Here is a 24,181-nt window from a genome sequence, read left to right as displayed (position 1 = left end):
TTTCTGAGCTTGCTGTGAGTACATCCACAGTCTGGAAAGTGTAGATGATGAAAAACAAATAGTTCCTGTCATTGCTCTTCTATTATCTAAAAACTAAAAACAGAAAATAACAGATAATGCAGAGACAGCTTAGGAGTTCAGCAAAGACAATTCTTCCGTGAGAAAAGGCTGATTGTCACTGTTTACTTAAAATGAAACTGCCTTTTAGCATAGATGTAGGAATGTGGATCATAATGGAAAAAGACCAAATGGAGTAGGTAATAGACATGTTTAAGGCTCATGACATTCTGTCTAGAACTCACCGGAGTTCAATTTTGCTAATCATAGAATCTTAATGTTTTGTCTTTGAAAACCTGATGATGAAGGCAGCATTGGAAAAGAGCAGAGTGGGTCATCATCAGCGTGAACAGCCAGAAAAAAGAAGAGCAAAGAATCATAGATTAATCAGCCTATCTCCCATCCTGTAGAGAGTCTGAAGTACATTTCTTAACAATGACTTTATAATCATATGGGGAACACTAAATTTAAAAAAATAATAAAAAAAGAAATTCGTTTATCAGAGTAGCTGACTTAATATGGAAAAATGACGGATGGGCTATAGCTTGATGTAGGAGAATTGACACTGTCCTATATGATATTACATAAAAATGAGAGCAGTCAGGAGGTAGGGGCTACATCGATAAGTTAAAAAGTCAATGAAGAAATACTCATTTTTTCTGAAAGGTCAGCCTAGGTGGCATCCTATAGTGATCTGCTTCAAGCCTTGCTTATTCCGTATTATCCCAAATGATTTAGAAGGAGGACATTAGAGAATACAGTTCATTTTTCAAATGGCAGCAAGCAAGGAGGAGTTGCAAATGCTATGAATAACATGCTTTGAAAATTCACTATAATCTCAATAAGATGAAGGGCCAGTCTGAAATCAAGATAGATTTGAAAAAAGACAAGGGAAAGGCACTGTGCTTAGCAAGGGGAATCATAGATGTTACTCACAAACCAGGACAATAGCTGGAGTTGGTATGATGTTATTGTGTGGTAAAAACACCAGAGCTGATATATGTTAGCTACAGGAGAGCAGATAAGACATAAAAACATAGTTGTTCTCCTTTACTCTGTGTTAGTTTGGTCTTAGCTGGAGGATAGGTCTGCTTATTCGAAACAAGTGACCAGAGTGGGAAATGGGAGCAATAAAGGGTGAAGCAGCTGAGTTTGTTTAATTTAGAGAAAGCACAAATCAAGGGAAGGCATGATACCAGGCAAGTTATAGAAGGGACAGTAGTCAGATGTTCACTGTGTCTTGGAGAAAGGACAAGGAGAAATCAGCTTAATTTGCAGCAGAAGATTTAGGATGAGTAATAATCTGTCCCATCTCAAGGACAGTGGAATGGGCTACCTAGAGGACTGTGTGTACTGCCTTGTTCTCTCTCAAGGGATGGGGCAGCTTTCAAGAGCTGCTTAATAACATGAAACAAACATAGCGGTCACAGTGCATTTGCAAAGTGCCACCAGCTTCCTCTCGGCATCCTGAAGGAAAGGGTCATTCTAAGGTCTATCTTAGTTTGAAAGAGCAGTGCAGGGCCGGTCACTGCACTGGTCCTTCCCTGTCTAATGTGATGGTCTGTCTGGTGTGGCAACCAATATTGCTAAAGCTTTGAGATTCTTTGAGGTGCAAAATGGTTACTCAGATTTTGAAACAGAACAAGAAGTATTTCTGACAGGTGAAAAAGATGACAAAGTGACGAGAATCTTTAAAAGAATTGCCTTGAAGCCTGGCTACCTCAGTACATGAATGCATCTCCTCCCCTTTCTTCCGGCTTCTCCAGCTACAGCTGGCAAATAGTGATCAGGCATTTTTTCCACCTGCGGAAATGTCTTGACACTTAAGCAGCTCACCTGGCCCAGCTGCCGATAGGGTGTTAGGGCTGCTGGGCTGCTTGGTTGGAGGTTGGTCTTTCCCCGTGCTGTGCGACTGCCTCGCCCGGCTGTAGTAGTGCAGGCAGGCAGACTGGCTGCTTCACCCTGCCCTGTTAGGGCAGATTTTTCCTGGCTTTTATTCTGAAACGATGATGTCAGGCAGCTCTCCAACAGATCCAGCACAGTGCTGGCTGCATACTGTCATCCTGGCACCGGTAGCTTTGCCATCTCCGATCTGATGCCTGTTTCCAAGCGGAATATGTTTTCCAAAATCCTGTTGTCTGCCATCAGCCTCCTGCTTGCTAACTTGCGGTATTTCCTCTGCTCTTTGATGCAATTCATTCCAGGTAAAATGCATAAACAAACAAATTCTTCTATCTCATCATCTTGGAAAGGGCTTTTCTGTTGCTTTTAAGAGCTGCTGCTGCCACAGGTCGGTAGAGCAATTTCATTTCTATTGATCAGAAATTATTAGGAACTAAGCAATTTGAATTGTTTGTTAGAAGCCAGAAATTCTCTGTTATTTATTGAAAAGATAACCAGGAGATGCAATTACATTGCACAGATTCTCTTGGATTACTAGCAGATACTGATGATTTAGAGCTGGAAAACCAGATTCTCTCTACAAGGGAGCCAGCTGTGAGACATGTAAGCGGGCTATGAAGGGGAGAGGATTGGTTAGTGCAGTGACATTACTGAAGCTTTGATCTGAGCGCAGAAGTGGGGAATTACTCCAGGGGATTTTGTATGACCACCGAACTCTGTGATTTGTGCCGCCTTTGCACAATTTGAGCCTTTTTTTTTTTTTTGTCTTAAGAGAGCGAGATCTGTTATCACAAAATAGGAACAAATAAAAATCATAACTTAATTCACCAGAATCTCTGCTTTTTGATGGTGCTGGTGTTTTCCTCCCCTTTAGAATAAAAGGATTGCTTCTGGGATATCCAGAGATCTGAAAGGTTCTCAGACCTGCCTTGTTGTGCCAGCAGAACACATCCATGCATACAAATTTAGGAACGGTCCAGGAGGCTTTTTTCACTGCACGTTACCAAGTTGATGTCAGGCATGTGTTATCAACTATGTCTGTGAGATGGAAGACAGAAAATTCAGAAGCAGAGTAATCAATGCAGACTAAATGATGAAATATTAAGTCTAGCATTGGGAATGTAATGTAAAACAACCTATGGTATTAGCATTTAGGGTGTGATAAAGTACTTTCCTGCTGGGGAAAAAAGCCTATATACATAAACTCGTGATGTTCTTTTGATCTGCTAGCAGGTGGCAACAAGTGTATACTCTTTTTTTAAACTGGGAGTTTCTGCTATATTTAAATTCTCTTGCACTCTACCTCTTTCATTATACTTTGAAGCTGAACTGCATAGGAACTTACAAAGCTGTGTTTCTAGTCTTGATTACCTGAGTGACATGAAAAGCTTGCAAATTTTCTTTCCTCATTTTCTGTATCTTTTTGAAAATTGTGGATTTTCCGTGAGTTTTACTAAGGTCTGCTTGAAAAAGCTTGCTGATATAGAATTGTCTCAATTTGGATAAAAGGAGAAAACGTTAAATCATGACAAAGAAACCCCTTTGTTACTTGTTCAGGTATTTGAGTGAAACAGTGACAATAAAAGAAGAAAGTGTGAATAACATTTTTTCTATCTAATATGTTTCCTATGACAATGGCAAAATTTTCCTAGCTCGCAGTTGTTCATAGTGCCTTTCTAGGGTAAGTGTTCCAAGTACTTGATTGTAACTCAATCTTTAACAAAGAAATTGCATTTTCTTCATGTCAGCAAGAAAACACGCCCAAAGTGTAGACTCTGTTTCTACAGGTGTCATTGGGAAATCAATAGATATTTCATATGCAAGAGTATGCACAGTTCACAGTTGCTTTTCTTCCTTACCTCCATTTAACAAGCCTTTCTCCACTCCTTTTTCCCCCGTGTTTCCTGCCACTTCATTTATGTTCATTTTTGCTTCTTTGCCTATTAGCAAGGAAGCGGGTGGCTGAGCCCCTGACAATGGGAAATCAACCAGCTAGATGGAACAAGGAGTCAAGTCCGGGGACTTCTCAGCAGACACAAGGCAAGTGCAACAGCTTCAGTTCAGAAAGCAGTGTGGGACACTCAGGAGAGCTGAGGTGCTCAACCCTGGTGAAGGCAGAGGGTGAAGGCCAGAGTCTGGATGGCAGAAATCAATAGCTACAACAGCTTCAGTTCAGGGTGGAGGGATGGGAAAGCTGCTTCGCTTGCCCTGTTGTTCCAATCTGTGATTTACAGGGACCACAGTGTGGCCCGTATCTTGTGCCAGAGGATTTCCTGAATTTGCTTGAATCCTCAGGGAAAACAGAATTTTTGCTTAGCTGTCCCTGCTTGAAGAAGAACAACTGTGAGCATTCTGTTCACTAAAGTCTGCCTTTAAGTCTGGTCCTAGATGTCCTTCTCAGTCAAGCAATTAGACTGTGCAATTGCTTGTGGAGACAAATGTTGGTGGTCCCCATGCCTTGGATCTGAATACACAGGTTAAAATCAAAGTGGGTTTGTTATATCCAATGTGATTTCAATTTCACGGCTAGCAAATAGCTTCTGTGTTTCCTCCATCCACTGTTAAGATTTTCTGTCCTACCATTGCTGTTTAAGTACAATTTAATGCTGATTTGTTGCTACCCCACCCAAAGCAGATGGAGTAGCTTCTGTACAGAAACTTTTTCAAGATCCTTGTCCTTGATTCCACAGTTTCTGGATGTAAATAGTCCATGCCAGGATGTGAGTTTGTGACAGGCAGAGAACTCATGGCACACTACTCTTTTAATGGAAACAGTACATGAACAAACAATGGCAGGCTATGATAATTCTGTAGTAATTGCTTATAATCTTTAGAAAAGATTTGAGGAAAAATTACAGTGCTGTATTTGGCACTGCCTCTGTTCTCAGGTGCTAAAGGAAGTTTAGATCTTAAGCCTATTTTTGAAGTTTTGAGGTAAAATGGAAATTATAGTCCAGAAATGAGATTTTTGAGATAACAGGTAGCAATCTTGTGCTGATTTTCAGGTATTATGTTCAACCAGATACAGTAAGCCCCATCAGGACTGTAGTGCCCTTGATCTATTGCTTACTCAAGTTCTTCCATCTCGGACTGTAGCCAGAACAGCAGAGCAGAGTCAGTATTTGATTTTATTTACATGTTGGTCAACATGAAAAAACAGTCTGTCTGCTGTCTTTTGCAGAGATTGGTGTCTTCTGGGGTAGCTAGACGTTACAGGAAGTTAAGCTTTATGACTGCGCTCTTGTCTGAAGGCCATACACCTTTATTACAATTGCTCATGAACAGTGAATTCGGGTAGGAAGTGTTCCACCTGCTCAGTGCATATCAGAGTAGGTGCAGATAAATGTAACAGGTTTGAGTATTAAACTATGATTAAATTTGGAAGGTAGACTTTATTCAGATTGATTTTTTTTTTTTTTTAAATTTTTTTTTTAATAGGAAAGGAGTGTAGGATGTGCAGCTGTAGTGGGTTTTTTTCCTTCTTTTTTTTAAACACAGCTATGGTCACTTACAGATTAGCAACAAAACCATTTCCTTTGATGTGTTTATTCTGTATTGTACTGTCCTGTATATGTATTGCAGCAGCTGGATTTTTTTTTTAATTAATGCAAGCCTTTCCTGTGCTGACAGGGGAGAATGAGTTGCACTAGGCCCTTCTGGTCTTCACTCCATGTGCTCATTAGCCTGTGTTGTTTGGTGCTGCTGCTACTGATCAGATCTCAGTTGCGCAGATAATGATTCCTTAAAAAAAGAAAAAAAGAAGCAGGTTGCATGAAGTCCCTGCAAAGAACCTGTCTGACCACATCTACCCACCCTTGTATTGCTCAGATGCTGCATTGCTTTGTAGGTGATGGTGAATAAGGAACTCCCTGACAGCATCTTGTTTCCAGGTCAGACCAGTGATCTGCAATATTGAGGCAGTTTACATAATGCAAGTAAAAGGCACATTTTTTTTGTGTGTTGTGCCGAGTTTAGAGGAGGTCATTGCTTATTTTTGTCTTCTGTTTTTTGCTGAATCTCTTCAGAACAATCTCACTAGAGCAAACCTGCCTTCACCTCTCACACCCCTTTCCTCTTCTTGGCTTTTCAAAATTGTCCTAGAATGACTTGCCATGTTTCTGAAAACTTATCTTTGGACTTATTTGTGTATCATGATTTGACTATATTTTGCATGCATTACTGTCAGGATTTTCAGCTCATTTGAGTGGTTCCCAGAAGAAGAGGTAGTACATTATCTTGCTGTGCTTGTTTGTTTCTCTCTGGTCTTAATAGGACAGGGTATTAACTTACACAGTCTTGTATATAGCCTGTTCTCAGACACTTCCTAGACTATGTCTTGCAATGAACTCTAGCTAGGTGAATTCTAACTAGATCAGATTTCAGGAAGGATTACTAAGACGATAATGTGAATGGCAAGATTGTCACAGGAGAAGGAAAATGAAAAGAACTTGGCTTGCTTAGCTTAGGAAGTGATATGATTCCTCACTCTAAATACAATGTGTGGTAAACACAGGAGAGGGAGAACTACCAAAGCGTCCTAACAGTGCTGACAGAAGAACAAGGGGGACAAACTGTCTTATGAAGGAAGTCCTGCTGTAATTTCAAAGGATTTTTCTAATCATCTGGGCAATGAGCAGTCTTCCAGAGAGGGGATAAGTGCCGGGAAACGTAGTAACTTTAGATAGATTTCATATATATGACTTTCTGGGACAGCAGTTGGGAGGAGCTGACCCAGGAGGTCTTTTCCAGTCCTGTTCAGGCTCTTTTGTGAAGTTTATCTTTCTAAATTCCCGTGTGTAATTACGCTGCTCTCCAGGAAGTTTCATTGCAGTGCCATCCATGGTCATACCATCTTTGTTTCTGCTTGGATGCAAAAATGTCTTCTTAGGGACATACTGCTCTTGTTTTTTCTGCATATTTTACATCTTTACAAAATTTAGCTTGGTCTACTGAAGCTGCGTTTCTGCAAATACTGGTGTCAGTCACTAAACCTGCCAGATGTTGATGGATATGAAAAGCCTCTACTTCCTTGTCTGAGGAAATGCTCTGAAGCACTAGTGTTGGGATCAGATTGAGTGCTTCATATAGGATTTAATCAGAACTTAATTGAATTTTAAGAGGGAGAGGATGGTGGTGGTTTGAGGTTAATTGCTTTAGCCCTGCAGCCTGAATTCTTTATCTAGCTGACTTACCATATTAGAGATCTAAAGAAGGATTTGAGGATTGGCAAGCCAGAGAACTACATTGAAGGAATCTTGCAATTTACCTTCCTTCATGCCTAATGCCCATTCTGTCTGTGGCTGTTCTAAAAGAAGTGAGCTTAGAAAAATGCTGTCTGCCAACTCAGTTCTTTTGCAGATATTCTCCTGTCTGAAATAGCAAATTTCCTCAGTAGATGTGAACACATGATTTCAGAGGCTCACAGGTAAATTGTGCAGCAGCTTCACTTAATCACCTGGATTAAAGAACATAGGCTAGAAGAAGCAGTGGTGAAAGTGACTAGTGTAACGAGAACAAATTGCTGTGTCAAAAAATCAGAATGAAGTTCAGTAGCAGTCTGGACTCTGTTTAGTGTGTGGGCTTGTCTGTACTAGACCTGGTTCAGGAATGGATTTCTGTATGCCATGGTGACCTTTTTTTATCAGTGTTTCACACCTAAATTTTCATCAGTTCTACTTTAGTTCAGCGCTCAGTGGACTTATGGTGAGGATAGAGCAGTGTAGCAAAGCAACTCCCCTGGCCTGTGGACATGAAGCCTGTGATAGACGAGGAGGTGACAGCACTGGGAGGAACGCAACAGCCTGTGTACTTTCTAGGTAAATCCACCTCTGCAGCTAAATGGATTGCTAAAACAATCCTTGTGTTGATGAGGCTTTGCAAGCCAGGCTGCTGGAGCCAATAACTAACTGTGTGCTGTTAGCACACAGCATTCCAATCAGTTCATGCTTTCTTAATGCTTTTGTCCTATAACTATGCTTAGTAAGGGGGATATTGCATTCAAGCAAGAGGCTCCATCAGAAATGATGATTTTCTGCTATTGCTTATTTACTTACCGAGTAAATCTGTTTAATCTGTTTTGTCCTGTCCTGTAAATGTGTTCCAGCTCAGTTTCATTTGTGTTATTCCTGACTTCCATTTCTTTGGAGGGGTGCAGTTATTCTTGGTTTCGGTGGTTGGTATTTTTTGTCTGTGAGGGGAAAAGCCAGCGATTACCTTTTCAAGCTTCTGAAATCAAATAGTGCTGATGAGTTTGAGGACTGACCTGTACATCTTTCAATAACTGCTGAGCTTCTGGTTTACTGCATTTCAAATAATGCCAATTTAGCAGTCTACCATGTGCAGTTCAGAGAAAACATGATGACCTATACTTGATAATCTGTATGCTGAGACTTTGGGTTCTTTAACATGATGTTTGTAACACTTGTTGTGTAACAAGGTATGGCTTGCCTGGGATTTAGAGTAGTCTATTGGGATTCCTCTGGGTTGTTCTGTGGGATGTTCTTCCTAGTGAGCTGCCTTTTTTTTTTTTTTTTTTCCTAGAAGAGCCTTTGTACTATGGGCAGAAAAACTGTTTGTTTGTTTGTTTTTTCATTCGGTGGTTGATGTTGTACAGTTTTATTAAAAATAGCAATTGTTTTGAAGGAACCTAACGACACATTACATCCCCTCCCTTAAACTCCCAAGCTGGGAGATCCTGAATGTTGGCTGACTAGTCAAGTTAAAAGGAATACTGGTAGTATAGAATTTCATCACTGTGAAATGGTCAGCATTAGGAAAACCATGAATTAGTTTTAGCTGCAAAAAATGCTGCTTCTTAGTGTGAGTAACCTTATAGCATAATTTTTCAACACTATTTCAGAAACCCTTGGCTGAACCCAGCTCAGATTAAGTCCTAGCCAGAGGTGTCTGACCGTGATTTGACCTGGATACTGCTTCTTGTTAAATTCTATGTTGGTACATTGGTGACTTCATCCGTATGCAGCAGGGAGCATAAGCACAGTGAGGGTTGTGATGGCATAGCGCAGGACAGCATTGTGATGGCATAGCGCTAGATCCTTGCATCCAATCTGGTAGCACGGAGTTGAAATGAACCATATCTTTAATTGTGGTGCTGCAAACCACAAAGCAATCGACAATGCTTGTCCCTGCCCTCTGTGTTCAGCTTGCTCTATACTGTATTGATTTTTCTTTCCATGTATGCTTTACTGCAAAAGCTTTTGCCATCAAGGACTTTATGAATAACTTTTCTTACTTTGTAAACAAAAAGGGAGAAAATCTGGGTATACAGAGGAATCAATAATGAATATGGCTATAAAGATTAAAGGCTGAACACTAGTGACTGAACAGTAGAAACACCTTAGGAAGATTTTAAATGCAGCAAAAGTGAAAATGCCAGCAGCATATCCTGCTTAAGTATCACGATCTCTTTCTGATGTGTTCTGTGTTGGTTTTCTGCACTCTGCTTTGTGTTTGAAAACTCCTGGGTGGTGGCTGATTAGATTACAAGTCCTGGGAAAATGTCTCAGTATGTACGGTCTCTCCCGTCTCTTTAACTCACCCATGACTGTGATAACAAGATGGAGTTAGAGGGTGGTTTAGAATACAGTTTTTCTGCCCAAGGTGTGCCCAGCTCTGCCTTGCTTTTCGCAATGCTGTTGTATAAAGGCGACATGCACTGCTTTACAAAGTGCCTAGTTACATCTTTCTGCTTGTGGCTTTGGTCTGCAACAGTAAGACTGGCTTCTTTCTGTTACTTTCTTCAGCAGACTGCTTGTGAGAAATCACTGGGAGATTATTTTTAGGGCTTCCCCTCAACATTACTCTGTGTATCATCCCAGCTTGGAACAGATTTCTTTTTGCAGCCTCACAGGTTCTTACAATGAATATCCGTATGTTACTTGCTCTCAGTTATTGAAATAAATTCAAACTATGAGCTTCTTTAATTAAAAGTTCTCTTCTTTCCTATCATGACATATTTTATTACCTCCTTTGGACTGCAGAACAGCTGTCTGATTGATTAACTAAAGTAGAGTTAAATCCGCTGGATTTTTCAGCTCCCTGTGGATGTCTGGGGTATTATGGGAACACAGTTTTAGTCTGAATACCCACTACAGCCTGGCTGCTTGCAGAACGCTGAATGCTGTCCTCCTAGACATCCAAACTCAAGCTCTAGCAATTGTCTGTTTATTCAAGTGAAAATCTTGGTTACCTGCTTTTTGTTCTCACTGCTTTCTTTGCAGGTTTAAAGAATTTCCTGCCCAGCCCATCAAAAGAGCAAATCACCTTCCACAGCCCCAAGGGTTTGCAATGCATCTCGTCCTTAGTGCAGACAGTAGAGGAGACCCCTCAGCCCATCCCAGCGAAGATCAAAGGACATATTCCGAAATGGATTCATGGCAATCTTCTGAGGAATGGTCCTGGGAAGTTTGAATTCGGTGAGGAGAAGTAAGTCCAGGTTTAGTGAGTTTGTCAGATGATTCTGGCTCTGCCTAAACCTAAAGGGGACCCCCACAAATGTCTCACCACTGTTTGGACCACCTTGTAGTTCTTTTTAAGTAAGACAGGGAAGAAATACTTATGTTATCATTCTTCTAAGAACAGTTGCACCCTCATCTGAAAACTCCCAGTGGGCTCTCTGAAAGTAGGAGCATGGTTAACTTATTAAGGTTGGAGAACCTGAGTCACAGAGAGGCTGTGACCTGCTCAGAATGATATAATGAGGGAACAGAGCCGGGGATTAAAACATCCACAGTCCTAGTCCTTTGTCATTAACAAAAGTCCATCCCACGAGCACTCTGAAATCCAGGGCAGGATTTGTAAAGTTAACTGCACTAAATTGTGTGAGTTGCTTTAGAAGCAAATCCATCTCCTTTGAAAAATGATGTATTAAAATATTTCAAGAAGGCAACTACTGCCTTTGACTTGGAACCTGTCATTATAGCTAATTGACAAACCTAGTTCTTCCTCCAATGAAGCTGATGGCAGCAACTGGCCAAGGGTGATCATCTTACCGTATTTCCAGAGATAGACCGTAAAGTTTTCTCACAGTCTCAGAGAGTTCTCATTTCAGAGAGGATGGTGTTCTGCAAACAGCTGAGCACTAAAGGCTCCTTCTTGTGCGGTTGAGCTTTCAGTAATAATTTCTGTTGTTGTTGTACAGTAAAGCACAATTTCTATTCCCTATGCAGAAGTCTGCAGAGTGATTAGTTTAGCAGTACAGATTATTTCCCCCAAAAGCTTATGCATAGCATTTTCAGAAGTCCCTGAGGTCCACTTTCAAAAGTAATAAAGGGAACCCAAATCTCCCTGAAAGTCAGCATCTAACTTCATGTCCCATAGCTGCAAATACACTTGATTTGTTTCACTCAATTCAAATGTTTTCTTAGTCATCACAAGGCTGTGCATGTTTAAGTGTTCATGGGGTCTGGGCATTACCTTTTTACAAACAATAATAAATCTAAAGGCAAGAGGGAACAGCAGAACATCATGCAGTGCCCAACTATGGTTCACTTATTTATCTCTTCTTGAAGATTCAACCATTGGTTTGATGGCATGGCCCTGTTGCATCAATTCCGGTTGGAGAATGGCACAGTGACATACCGGAGCAAGTTTCTGCAGAGCAGTTCCTACCTGACTAACAGCCAGCACAACCGCATCGTGGTCTCAGAATTTGGAACACTGGCAATGCCAGACCCATGCAAGAGTGTCTTTGGGCGCTTCATGTCACGCTTTGAGATGCCACGTAAGAGGGTTTCTAAGAAATAAGAAATGTTCTGAGATTTTCTTGGGGAACTTGTGGTTTGGTTTAAAGGGAGACGTGAGGAAGTCTGGTAGGCCTATTCTGAGCCCATGCTTTTCTTAGAAGACCAGCCCTTGGAACAACAACAACAAAAATTTTAGTTGGTGTCGGGCTTAGCTGGGAGAGGCACATTCAGTTTAGCATTTTAGTGCCACTTCAGCTCACTCAATTCCAGAATTTGTTGCAAATTTCCAACAGAAATCTTTCCCAAAGAACACATCGTGTAGTCCTGATAATGAGCATTACAATCTGCCGTTCTACCTGAGACACAGCTTTGCCCTTAAAACACCTTGCCTTGCTAAGCTTGTAGGGTAAGTGGGCTAATCCTTCCCTTCCTGTACTAAGGTGAAGGAGATGATATGAGTAGGGTGAGAGACGGTATTGCACAGGAATGGACGTGCCGTTACCTATAGGATTTTGTGTATGTCAGGAAAGAAATAGGCTTAAATGCAAGTAAAATACTTTCCACTAAAACCGGAATAGATCTAAAGTTTGCAACTTGTTGCTCGTGTGTGGCCATCTGCTTTTTATCTTCCCTGAGGAGATGAATCCTGTCCTCCCATGTCATCTGTTCTCTTTGAAGGTGCTCGTACCTTCCACTCGTTAGTCTGCCTAGCTCCTCAACTCCCCACCCCACCCCTGCTCTCAATAAATTTCAAAACTGTCTAGATCCCCCACCTTCTTTTCCACGCTCCAGCAGGTTGTTCCTGCACACCCTTACCTATTTGGCTTTTTACACACATGTAGGCTATTCCTCTCTACAAGAAGGCCTGTTCTCCAGGCTTTTCCTGTACCAACTTCAGGCCCGGTGTTCACCACACACACAATGCTCAGCTGAAGGAATTGCTTTTTTCTCTGGTCTTCTCAGCCACTTGGCTAGCGAGTCTCAGCTCCCCTAGCAGTAGCAAGAACAGCTCTGGCTGTTGTGTGCGTGTAGCTCTGAAAAGGCGTCTCCCTGACTCAGTTTTAAAGAGAAAGAGAATATGGAAAAAGCAGCATTCGCTGTCCAGGCGCTGCCTCACAAATAGTGTCCCTGCCCTGCCCTCAGCGGAAGATGTTGCTTGAAGTCTCACCTCTCTTGTTTCCAATGCTGTATATCAAACATGACACTCTTCATATGGCTGTCAGAGGAGAGGACTTTGGCAAAAGAGGAAAGGGAGAGGGATATGGAGAAATAAGAGGTCAGAAACAAAGGACACATGGAAGTATGAAGATTTTCTTGGCTTCACTGCAGTGATTTCCACAAGAACCAGTCCTTGTCCTTTTATCTTGAACTCTCTGTGCAGACTGTTTCCTGAGTGCCTTTGTAGATTAGTGAGATATTTCTAATCAATCACATAGGTATTAGTGTCATTGCAAATGGGTTTATTTGTTTAAACGTGTCTCACTTGCTATAATGTGACATGAGCTTAAACAGAGCCGTGTACAACTCTGGGATTTTGTTTCAGAACCAAGTGACAATGCCAGTGTGAACTACGTTGTATATAAAGGGGACTATTACGTCAGCAGTGAGAACATCTTCATGTACAAAGTGGACCCGGAAACGCTTGAAACAAAGGAAAAGGTGTGGGCAGGTGGGATAAGGGGGTTAGCTTATAGTACAGGAGAATCACTCCTTGCTGTTTCTAAGAGCAGCAAGGGGGAACTCAGGTTCCAAAAGAAATTACTGGTGCAGCTCTGCATCATAGCCATAAGCATCTCTTCATGGTGCGCTGAAGTCCCTGAAAAATCTGCTTGGCGATAAGGCAGCTCTCATGAGTGAAGATTCAGTCACTGCCCACTGTAGCAAGCAAGGGGAGAGACAGATAAAGACACGTTTCCGTTTGGGTACAGCTGGCATTCTTGCAGTGCACTCACTACTTGTCTGGACTTGTCTGTACCTACCGGTGTGTGAAGAATAGAAGTGCGTACAGGAAGAAGTTAACATCACTGATGTCAGATCTGTATTCTTGCACTCTTTGTTCTTCCTATCTGTTCCCTTTATCTCCTTCTTACATCCCCAGCTTTAAATGCACCAAAACAGCCCTTCAAAGCCTTGACTAAAACCTCTGTTGCAAATGGGTGGTGAAGTCAATGTAAAGTCAAGTCAAAGTTCAGCTGCCTGAACTTTTATTGTCTCCCATGCTAGCAAATGGACAAAAAGTCAGAGCCCAAGTATTCCCGTATGTTCTGTGCATAACCTCACAGGAGTGTGGCTCTATTTGAGGGAAGAATATGACTTGTGAAACGACAGCATAAGCTACATGTCCCCCTGCCTGCACCCTTAGAGGGGATTTGGGAATTTGCTGGGCTGGACAACTGTGAGAAGGACTGAGGAAGGATTCTCCCATTCCTAAATCAGCATTAACTACTGTGCCTGTATGTTACCATGGGCTATTTAATACCACAAAATATCAGGCTCAGCACACTCTCAGATGTCGAGGGACACATTCCAGGAGTCCCTCCCTCCCTACAGGATCAGTTGTGAGTCATGAACAAACTCTGTTTATGAAGTATAGCATGCTACTTCCATATTGAAATGGAGAGTTTGACAATTTGCTATTTTATCTGTTTTGTAAACCATAATGCAGTGATGAAAAGATGCGTGGGTATTTTTAGTTCAAATATTCAGCTCTGTTGAGCCATCTTGTCCTTAAAAAAAAAAAAAATTCCCCTTAAGCTGCCTTTTAGATGCAGACTGGTATTTTTTGGCTAAATGAAGAAATGAAAGGGGTGATTTCATGTTTAAACTCTCCAGTTTGAGATGCCTTAAAAGGACATGGTTTTCTAAGCTGCTGGTGGTGTGGCACTCTGTTCTACTGCAGCCTTCCAGAGGGTCTCAAGTTGGATACTTCAAAGCCATTTTTTTAAACTTTTGGAAAAGAGGTGTATCTTCCATGCTTTAATGTTTCAACGCATGGATTGCTCTTCCGCCAGCTTTTACCTTCAGACTTTCTTCCCAACACATCCCCTCCACTGTCTGAGCCTGAACCACACCCTAACCCACTAACTAGGGATGTTAACAGTTCTCACAATTGTACCTTTGCCCGAACTGTTCCTTCTAGCTGTAGACAGTGAAGCCAAACTGTTTTCTCTTTGAGGAGGGTAAACATTGACTGTCAATTAGCTATGGGTGCTTTCAAAGAATTTGGTGATTGTGGGGGGCAGTGACTGTCTCTTCATGCATGTCTGGCTGTGGTTATAACATGGGGTCCTAGCCAAAATGCTCACATAGGCAATATTCCCGCTGTGTCAGCACTTCCTGCCATTAGTAATGTTCGTGTCTCCCAGAGAAATGGCTAGTGCTGTTAGTCCCATTTTACTGGTAGGATTAACGCGGAGAGCAGCATTGTTAATTTTCAAAGATTTTAGAAAGATTGCCAGCTAATGAAGACTTAAGTCCGAATCCTACATTACAGCTGTAATTCTCAAGCTATTCTTCCTCAAACTTTCACACAACTGACATTTAGAAAGACTATGGCTTGCTACAGTAAACTTCTATACTGACTGAAAATCTTTGGCATTTGCAGGTAGACTGGAGCAAATTTGTTGCAGTGAACGGGGCCACTGCTCACCCTCATTATGGGTCTGATGGGACAACATACAACATGGGTAATTCCTATGGGAAACATGGTAAGACTGGGCACGACTGGGCCTGGCTTGTGGGCAGGGTGTACAGGCTGCTTCTTGCTGCTGCTTCAAGGAGCAGGTGTTGAAGAAACTTCAGTGTCTAAAGAGACCTTGAAATTGCCGTTTGTCTTGATGGCAAACCAGATTAGTTCTTATTTCAGGGTGTCAGTCTGTCCCACAAAAATGGCTTCTCTCAACAATTAGTTTCAGATGCTTCTGACTTTGGCCTGTGAATATCCAACAGATTCCTCTCTTCCTCTCCCAGGATTTGATGAAAAATGGGAGAATGGTTTTGAAAGTCCCATTCAGCGCTGAAGCCTCATCCAAAGAATTTTGACAATTAGCCATGGGTTTTCCACTTACAATAATTGGCTTTTGATATGGACCATAAGGGTTTATACAGGAGAGAAGGTAGAATTTATTACAGTGACCTAGCTATCTTAGAGCAAAGCTGAATTTTCTGGGATATTTTTGTTCTTCCCAAAACTATGATCATTAACATCTACTTGGGATCTAGTTACATTGACATGGCTGCTCAGAGCTAACATTCACCCTTAGTTACGTGCAAGCCTTCTTTTTCAGGTGCCTGACACTTGTGAAAACAGCCATTGCCCTTTATTATGATACCTCAGGCTGGTTTCAGTTCACTGAACAGTTAGCCAGTTTTGATCATTTTTCATTCTTGCTGTTTTCATTTCCTTTTGGCTGTAGCAATATCTAGCTTTGCACCACATGCTGTTTTCAGCTGGAGAGACCAAGCTATAGATTATTATTCAAACATGCCATTCTTTCCTGCCTGTATGCTCAGATTTATTAAATAAGCATCAGCCATCACCAAGGCTCAAAGTTTTCATTTCCTTTGATACACAAGCTGTGAACTTTGTTTTCTTCCTGGTCCTGTTATTATAGGATACTCTTAACATAAGGAATGCATTGCAGACAGTAAAATTAGATGGCAGTCTACCAGACTGAGAAGATCCTTCTACTTCCTTTCAAGCTTCTTTTTTTGCTAGGTAATCCTAGCAATCCTGTTGATTGTGTTATTGACTTGTTAACTGACTTCTTGTTTTCTACTCAGTTTAGGTATGACCGTGCTTCCTAGTATTCTAGGCAAAGAGAAAGGAACAGAGCCTGACTTTGGTTTCGTGAATGTGGACAGACTCACATCTCAGTGGTGTTGAACACCCTTTCTCCTTTCCAGGGTCTAGGTATAACATCATTCAGGTCCCTCCACAGAAGTCAAACTGTAGTGACACATTAGAGGGAGCGAAAGTGCTGTGCTCCATTGCTCCAAGGGATAAGATGAAACCCTCCTACTATCACAGCTTTGGTAAGAATGCTTTCTATCTCAGACTCTGTGGATTTAGCCCACTGGGGCTGATAGGGCTGTTCACTGCCCTCTGCCCCCAAGATTTTTTATTATCTCATTTGCCTAGTACTTGGATGGTATCTCCTGCCTTCTCTTTTCAGGAATGAGTGAAAACTACATCATTTTCATCGAGCAACCCATCAAGCTGAATCTGTTACAGATTATCACTTCCAAACTCCGTGGGGAAGCCATTTCTGAAGGGATAAGCTGGGAGCCTCAGTACAGTACTTGCTTCCATGTGGTGAATAAGCACACTGGGGAGGTAGGTGGATCTTTGGCCTTTCCAGCAGCTGTGAAGCTGTAGCTGGAGTCTTAGATCCCAAGAGAAGAGTGCTGGGTAGCAGCCACAGATAGCTGTATGAGTCAATCCAGAACTTACTGAAATACAGGCTTTATAAGCATGGGTATAGATTGATTAGAAATGGGATTACTTTGTGCATTGTCTTCTCTATTGATCCATTTAACTGGCAGAAATAGGCAGTTTGGGGTTCCTGGGACTGCAGCACAGGGACTGAAATGCAGTTCCCAAGTACCACTATACTCCCAAGTATAAAAAGGTCAGTCATAGCTTGGGAATGATGCTGTAGGGATGGAGTCATGACAGCAAATGACCTATCCTGAGCTGCTTTACATCTTGGCTTTTCTTCATCTAGTTTTGCCTACTTACTGGCTTAAAGCAGCCATTCTGTAGTAAAACAAGGGCACAGGACAAATACCAAAGCATGAAGGGGGAATGAAATGGGGAAGAGACAACACTTAGAGGTGTGGCTAGGATCTTTACAGAGGAAATTTATCCTCTTATGGTCACTGTAGGTGCTGCCAGGGCAGTGGTACAGTAAGCCCTTTGCCACTTTCCATCAAATCAATGCCTTTGAAGATCATGGCTGTGTGGTTCTTGATCTGTGCTGCCAGGATGATGGAACAACTCTGGCTACTTACAAACTTCAGAATCTGCGGAGGAGTGGGGAAGGTCTTGATCAGGTATGTTCTCTGCATTTGTGTTGCACAGGGTCTGATGGGGCCCCATGCTGGTTGAGCTGGTTTTCTGAAGCAAGTCTCAGGTTAGTAGAATTGAGAACTCTATGGGGGACCACAAGGCAGAGGATGTGAACTGAAAATAGGAGCCATCACTATATGGAAAAACTAAAATTATGATCTATTGATATGTTGGTATTTTTCTTTCCTTTTAAATCTCTTAGCAGATAATCACCGTGGAGTGCTTCCTTGAAACTTTTAAAACTGGTGTGTGACACAGATCTCCATCAGCCTGGCAGAGTGTACTTCTGTTTTAAAATCTCGTTTTTAATGACACTCATTTTCCATATTTCTGTATAATAAAATTTTTTTCCCCAAGAAAGCATGCAAGATAAGTTTTTGCGTGACTTTTGAAGGGCAAAACAAAAAGAAACCCTGTTGCTTAAAGGCCTTACTTGGGAAAACCAGCCTTTATTATGTAAATCACAGAAACCCCTACATTGTTGCTTACATTTACCTCACAACAGCACGTACTCATAAATCACTTAGTGTCCAACTCTGTCAAAAGCACCATTTAAAACCATGTAAGAGGCATTATTTTACATAGGTCATACCTTAAAAAAGTGGGGGTGCATTCAATTTCTTGTACTGCAGATGTGTTTATTGGAAACCCACCATATTGTGGGTGAAGGGCAGGCATTTCTACAACATGTTCAGACAAATCTGAACTTCCTCTGTCTATGTTCTGAGCTGTCTAGAAGCAAGTCAGTTCTGATCTGAAAAGTGTGTAGCTGTGTGCTATTAGGGTAATTTTGTTCTGCTTTGCTTTGCTGGTTTTTTGTTGGTTTTTTTTGCAAAGATGCGGTGAATGTTAATTCAAGTATAGCATAGTGTTAATACGACCATTTGCTTTGCAAACTGATTCTAGCTTTTGTTCAGCCTTTTCTGAGCACAAGGGAGCTATAATTTGATCTTTCTGAAGGTGTCCTTATGTCAACATTAGACATGTGTTTCCAACACCCACGTTCTTTAACTGACAAGTAGCATAGCCATTAAACTGTATACACAAACGAGTGCAAGTCATTTCAGAACAGAATCTTAAATTTACGCTCCACTGAAAGACTAAGGCATGCCTGAGCATGATTTGTCTGTTTTCCCTGGATCATGCTTAGTGCTTTTGCTTGATGACTAAACCATATTTTGTCTGGCAGATTTCCTCGACCAATCAGTTTACTGTGGCTACATAAAACCTAAAAGTTTTGAAAATAGGGTTTCAAGATTAACGCATATGATTAAAGTGAAGTTTCACATTGAACTGGTGAGTTACAGATTGAAGTAACTGAAAAACATCAAAACAGGGTCCTTGCCACCTATTTTATTTAGAAGGCTTAATATTTGGAAGTAGTATGGGTTTTAAACTTGGCTTGAACAGCACTTCAGTGGCTACGGTGAATTATTCATTTCATGCAACCCAATGACTGTCTGCCACACTGGACACTGCTAGTTTGTTCTCCCCTTTGCTCTCCAAGTAAATTCACTGCTACCCTAGACTTCCCAAACATGAAGTCCATGTGTACCTGAGAATAGAAGAGGATAATCATGCAGGTTAACTTCAGGCATTGAACTAAGGTACAGTAGTCTCCTGCTTGTCTTTTCATCTAGGGGAGAGGGAGGCCACTCCAGAGACTGATGTATAGCATTTAGTCAGATGTTTCCAATCATCCTCTGGATAAGCCCCTCCTTCCATTAATTTCATCAAGAGCCAACATCTATGCTCCGAGATAATGGCAAGCAATGTGGTCAGTGTCTGTATCATGCTGTCATCCGAGAAACATCGCAGTCTACAGTCAAGCCGTTCTTATTCTGAAGCTTTGTAACTGCATGCAGCTTATATACCTATAAAGTGAGTTGCCAGCAGCGGTATCGCCTCTGCTGGCTTAGTGCTGTGGAGGTCTGATTTTCTGTAGTTCCCCTATTACCTCATGGTCTTGGTTGGGCAAGAAGGGCCTAAGTCACGCAGTCAGTGGAGCATATGTGGACAGGCTGTAAAAAGGATCAATGTAAGTTTGTTCTAACTGGATAAAATGCAGCACAGCATATGTCCCAATGCTGGATTTGGAGGATAACTGAGTGATTTTCATAGCCAACTCATCATTAATTACTGTGAAAGCAATGCTGACCCATTTAATTTATTGTCTTTTTGTTTTCTACTGTAAAGTACTGGAACAAGCAGAGCCCTCACCAGAGCTTGGTAAAACACATAATAGAAGATTATTTCAGGGGTGGAAGGAACATCTAAAACTTCAGAATTGTTCCCAAAAAGGGCACTTAGCCTGAAATGCCACTCTCATCTCCCTATCACTATAATTTTCTGTCTCTGTATTAGATTTATGACTCAATATCCCGAGCCTTCCCTCGTCGCTTTGTTCTCCCACTGAATGTGAATTCAGACACACCTGTGGGGAAGAATCTGAACCCACTGTCTTATACATTGGCAAGGGCTGTGAAAGATGCAGATGGCAAGGTATGTATTAAAGACTTACATAACTGCATTTATGGCTGTGGTAAGACTGCCTGCAACAGTTATCATCCTGTGCTATTATCTTCTCAGATCTTGTCCACCAGGCAAGCAGTCAAGGTTTGGTTATTACTAAGATGGGACCTAGTGTTTGTACTTAGTACAAAGAGTACCACATTGCCTAAAATGAGAAAGCAAAGACAGATTGTAACTTACCAAAGATGCCCAAGTGGATTATGAGCCTTTACAATACTTGGCCAAACTTCAGCTTCTTCATTGATAAAATCCTCCATGCTTTCAGAACTGCTCTTTGCTTCCAGCTTTGAAGAGCCCTACAGTGACATTCAGCGGTGTACTGAACATATGTGTTGTCCACTATGACTGGAGTCATCTCTGTGTGTACTTTGTACATCAGATTTCTGAGTGCTGAATCTGGGATTTTCTGAGCTAGCAGTGCAGGAATATATGTACTTTCTCCTGTTTTTCACATTAGACTGATCCTTGAAGTTTCCAAGGTCTGTGATGATGAGTTAGTTCTTTGGGTGAAACAGATAAGGGAGATGGAATTGGTGCTTCCACCTGCCTCAGTGCAATGTCAGGCTCGTCTTTAAACATTTATTCTCCACAATGGTGGTGCTGTGGGTTGGTGCCACCAGTCAGGTCTTCTGCCCAGTCAAAGCTAAACTGACACTCCTGTAATGCATACTTCTTCTAGGTCTGGTGCACACATGAAAATCTGCACCCTGAGGGCTTTGAAAAAGTTGGGGGATTGGAGTTCCCCCAGATCAACTACTCTCAGTACAATGGTAGGAGGTACCGTTACTTCTATGGATGTGGTTTTCGGCATTTGGTTGGTGATTCCTTGATCAAGGTTGATGTGGAGACCAAGAATTTCAAGGTGAGGTGAAGTGAGATTATCTTTTTTCAGCAATGGTAGTCATTCCACCGGACTAGGCTTGCACATATGTTATTTACTAGGCAATTTACTCTTTAGGGGTCGTCTTTCAAATGGATCTGAGATGAGATTCCTAATTTCATCTCTCACCTAGCACCTTATGAATGTGGTACACTTACCAAACAGGAGAGTATATCACTCCAGGTGCCTCGATAGATGATGGAACAGAAAGGGTTGGATACAGTACACATGTGTTTTCCAGGCCAAACAATAGTAATCTTTTACCAGACAGTACAGAACATACCCAAGTGGCATAGGCAGTTAGAGATGAACTGCCAAAGTATTTATGACTTGATCAAGAAACAAGGTTTAGGATATTTCCAGCTACAAGCACAAGCTGGGATTTTTCCTGTGTCTCCCTTAAGCAGGGAATAATGATCTCCAAAGCGTTTAACACTTATTAATCAGAGACTTTGCCACAGGCTAGAGAGGGCTAGGAATCCTCAGAAAGATTTGCCCATTTGAATTGTTCTGCTTGGGACACTCATTTTGCAGTAAGAGTGCCTTCCGTCAGCACAGCTTTGGGGTGCCATGGCTCTGCCTGCAATACGAGCAGCAGCTATGCCCTCAGGTGGTGACGGTGATAAATCTCCTCTCTGCTGGCATGGCACCTTTCTCCCCACACTACCTGGGCACATGATCTACACGAGGGTGATGTGAAGGTGGCTGTGCTGGCTAAGATGGTGGTGTTTTCTGAGCTTGCAGCTTATACCTGTGCCAGTGCAAACTGTTGGATGAAATGAGTAACAGGAACCTTTTTTACTGCCTGTTTGTGTGATGCCTGGCACAATGGGCATGCTGTCACAACAATGGTACCATCATCCTACTGGAATAAAAAGAATTAATAAAGGTTGATCTGTAGGTTTCTTGGAGCACAAAGTATGCCTGAGTAGCTTTGTGGGGGGCAGTACAACTTGCAATTCTGCTAACTGTAGTAGGCGAGTATTCATGAAATTATACACATCCATATGTTACTGTGCTTGCTAGATTTGGCAGGAGGATGGATCCTACCCATCAGAGCCTGTGTTTGTGCCAGTGCCTAGTGCCATGGCAGAAGACAGTGGAGTCATCTTGTCTGTTGTGGTCTCCCCCACTGAGGTAACTTATTACTACTAGTTTGTCAAAGTCACATAGTATTAGGTATGCTTTCTAAACCACAAAACTGAATTTGAGGTGCTCTGGCAGATAATTCTAGCACCGTGCTCCCCAAGGTGTGTGCCTCTGCAACTGCCCAGCACAGCCAGGCAAACTTCAAGTAGGAGTGTACCTTGGAATGTCAGTGTTTCTTGAGTGGCATCTGTGACTATCAGTGCTGCTGGCCAACTGTCTTACATATTTAGTCTGTATGGTCTGGTTGTACATTTGGGCTCCCTTGTGTGCGACAGATGTAGTGGGTTGGGCAGTGAAATGAAGTTCAAAATGGGCATTCACTCTGGCTTGTTTTTCATCCTGCAGAACCAAAGTGCTTTCCTGCTTGTCTTGGATGCAGAGACCTTCAGAGAACTGGGGCGAGCAGAAGTCGCAGTGCAAATGCCTTATGGATTCCATGGCATCTTTACTCCTCACTGACTGAAGAACTTGTCACCTCCTGTAACTCAGGGCCAGGTCAGGCTCAGAAAAAAACCTCTGTTTTCTTTACCTCCCACCTTTGCATTATGCCCTGGATGAAGGAACTGCTTTTTCTCTATCATAACCTCTGAGTTACTGCTGTAGTCCTAACAATATACAGCAAAGGGTCTGAGGAAGGCAGAAGCTTTATCTTAATTTTCTGACTATCTTGATAGACCAGTTAGTAGCAGTTCACAAAGGCTGCCATGCATAAGGCTTGCAAGGGAGAAGATGGAAACCATTACCTTCCCTTGGTAGCAATGCACTCTAAAGGGAAGAGAATATCGGTGCTTAGTGCAGTGACTTTGGCTGAAATGCGAAACAGAAAAGAGGAGTAAAACCAACTAATAACATGTAGGCCCTGTGAAGGAATGTAATTTCACCCCCACTGCATAAAGATTGCCTTCAATGAACTGTGGAAAGTAGATGCAAACACTCACAGAAGCTGTACTTGTAGTGCTTTTCTCTGTACACTAATGGTGCCCTCAAATAAAACCTTCTGAAGTTTCTTCCTTTCTTTCCCTGCCCTCATCAGTCCCATGGCCAACTTAGTGGTGTGCTACAAGAGGCAACAGGTCCAACCTTGACACACACCTTATTACATATATGGTCTTGTAGACATGCACGACTCATCTCCACCGTGCTCCTGCTTAAACAGCATAGCTGGATACAGCTCTGATGGCTAACATTTCCTGCCTTCCAATTCAAGTTCAGTATGAACTCCATTGTGGCCTTGACATCCCTGTGCTCTTAAGCTGAGCAGGTCACACTCAAACACCCTCTCAAATGCTTGTTTCCTCATCCAGGCTCCTACAGTTCTTGAACTCTGAGGTGTAGGTGGATAGGTGTGTTGAGGGAAGCCCTCTATAGCGATTCACTTGCAGGCTCTACCTTTAGGAACACTATGTAAGGTGAAGGCTTCCAGCAGAACGGTTTCCCCTCCTGGCTTCTGGACTTTTCACATTGCTCCATTGTGAGAAGCCTGGAGAATGTTTTGAACCACTTCCTTGAGCAAAAAATGAGCACTTGTTCCCTAGGGTTTGAAGGAAAGCCCATGCTTCCTATTTGTAAACTTGCTTTGCTTTTTTGACTCCTGATGTTCTGGAGGCCAGCCCACACAGAACAGAACCAAATCAAAGCTGACTCACTCTTGTCCAAACAACCCACCTTTATCTCCTCTCTGGCCTTTCTTCACCTTCCTTACAGGTCTTGGAAAAAGACAAGGGAGAGAAGTAAGGGCTGTGCACCAGGGCTGCGGCGCTGTGGGAAGGCAGAGGGAGGCTCATGCCAAAGCTCACGAAGCCGCTAGATGGCAAACGCCTCCCATTGCTGCTGCTCCACCCCTGGCGGTGGGTAGAGTTCTGTCACCATTGCTGCGCTTATTTAAAC

General features: G+C 42.2%; 1 protein-coding gene across 3 annotated transcripts in view; it reads left to right on the top strand.

Annotated features, from left to right (window-relative positions):
• BCO2 (beta-carotene oxygenase 2) overlaps nt 1-23,301 on the top strand; it is a 45,536-nt gene extending 22,235 nt beyond the window's left edge. The window contains exons 1-13 of one of the 3 annotated variants that reach the window (XM_075442283.1): nt 2,134-2,261; nt 3,907-3,999; nt 10,200-10,404; nt 11,490-11,701; nt 13,207-13,322; nt 15,268-15,370; nt 16,569-16,697; nt 16,838-16,998; nt 17,550-17,717; nt 20,098-20,235; nt 20,945-21,127; nt 22,172-22,282; nt 22,640-23,301. In XM_075442283.1, the coding sequence (XP_075298398.1) occupies nt 2,153-2,261; nt 3,907-3,999; nt 10,200-10,404; nt 11,490-11,701; nt 13,207-13,322; nt 15,268-15,370; nt 16,569-16,697; nt 16,838-16,998; nt 17,550-17,717; nt 20,098-20,235; nt 20,945-21,127; nt 22,172-22,282; nt 22,640-22,753 (1,842 nt within the window). In that variant the 5' untranslated portion in view covers nt 2,134-2,152 and the 3' untranslated portion in view covers nt 22,754-23,301. Of the gene's footprint in view, nt 1-2,133; nt 2,262-3,906; nt 4,000-10,199; nt 10,405-11,489; nt 11,702-13,206; nt 13,323-15,267; nt 15,371-16,568; nt 16,698-16,837; nt 16,999-17,549; nt 17,718-20,097; nt 20,236-20,944; nt 21,128-22,171; nt 22,283-22,639 lie in introns of those variants that run through there. The other 2 variants (XM_009944652.2, XM_075442284.1) reach the window with 2 other exon arrangements.
• The last annotated feature ends 880 nt before the right edge of the window (nt 23,302-24,181 follow it).

Source organism: Opisthocomus hoazin, chromosome 24, assembly GCF_030867145.1.
Source record: "Opisthocomus hoazin isolate bOpiHoa1 chromosome 24, bOpiHoa1.hap1, whole genome shotgun sequence".
NCBI lineage: Eukaryota > Metazoa > Chordata > Aves > Opisthocomiformes > Opisthocomidae > Opisthocomus > Opisthocomus hoazin.
The sequence above is the reverse complement of the archived record's forward strand: the minus strand, read 5'-3'. Positions and strand labels throughout refer to the sequence as shown.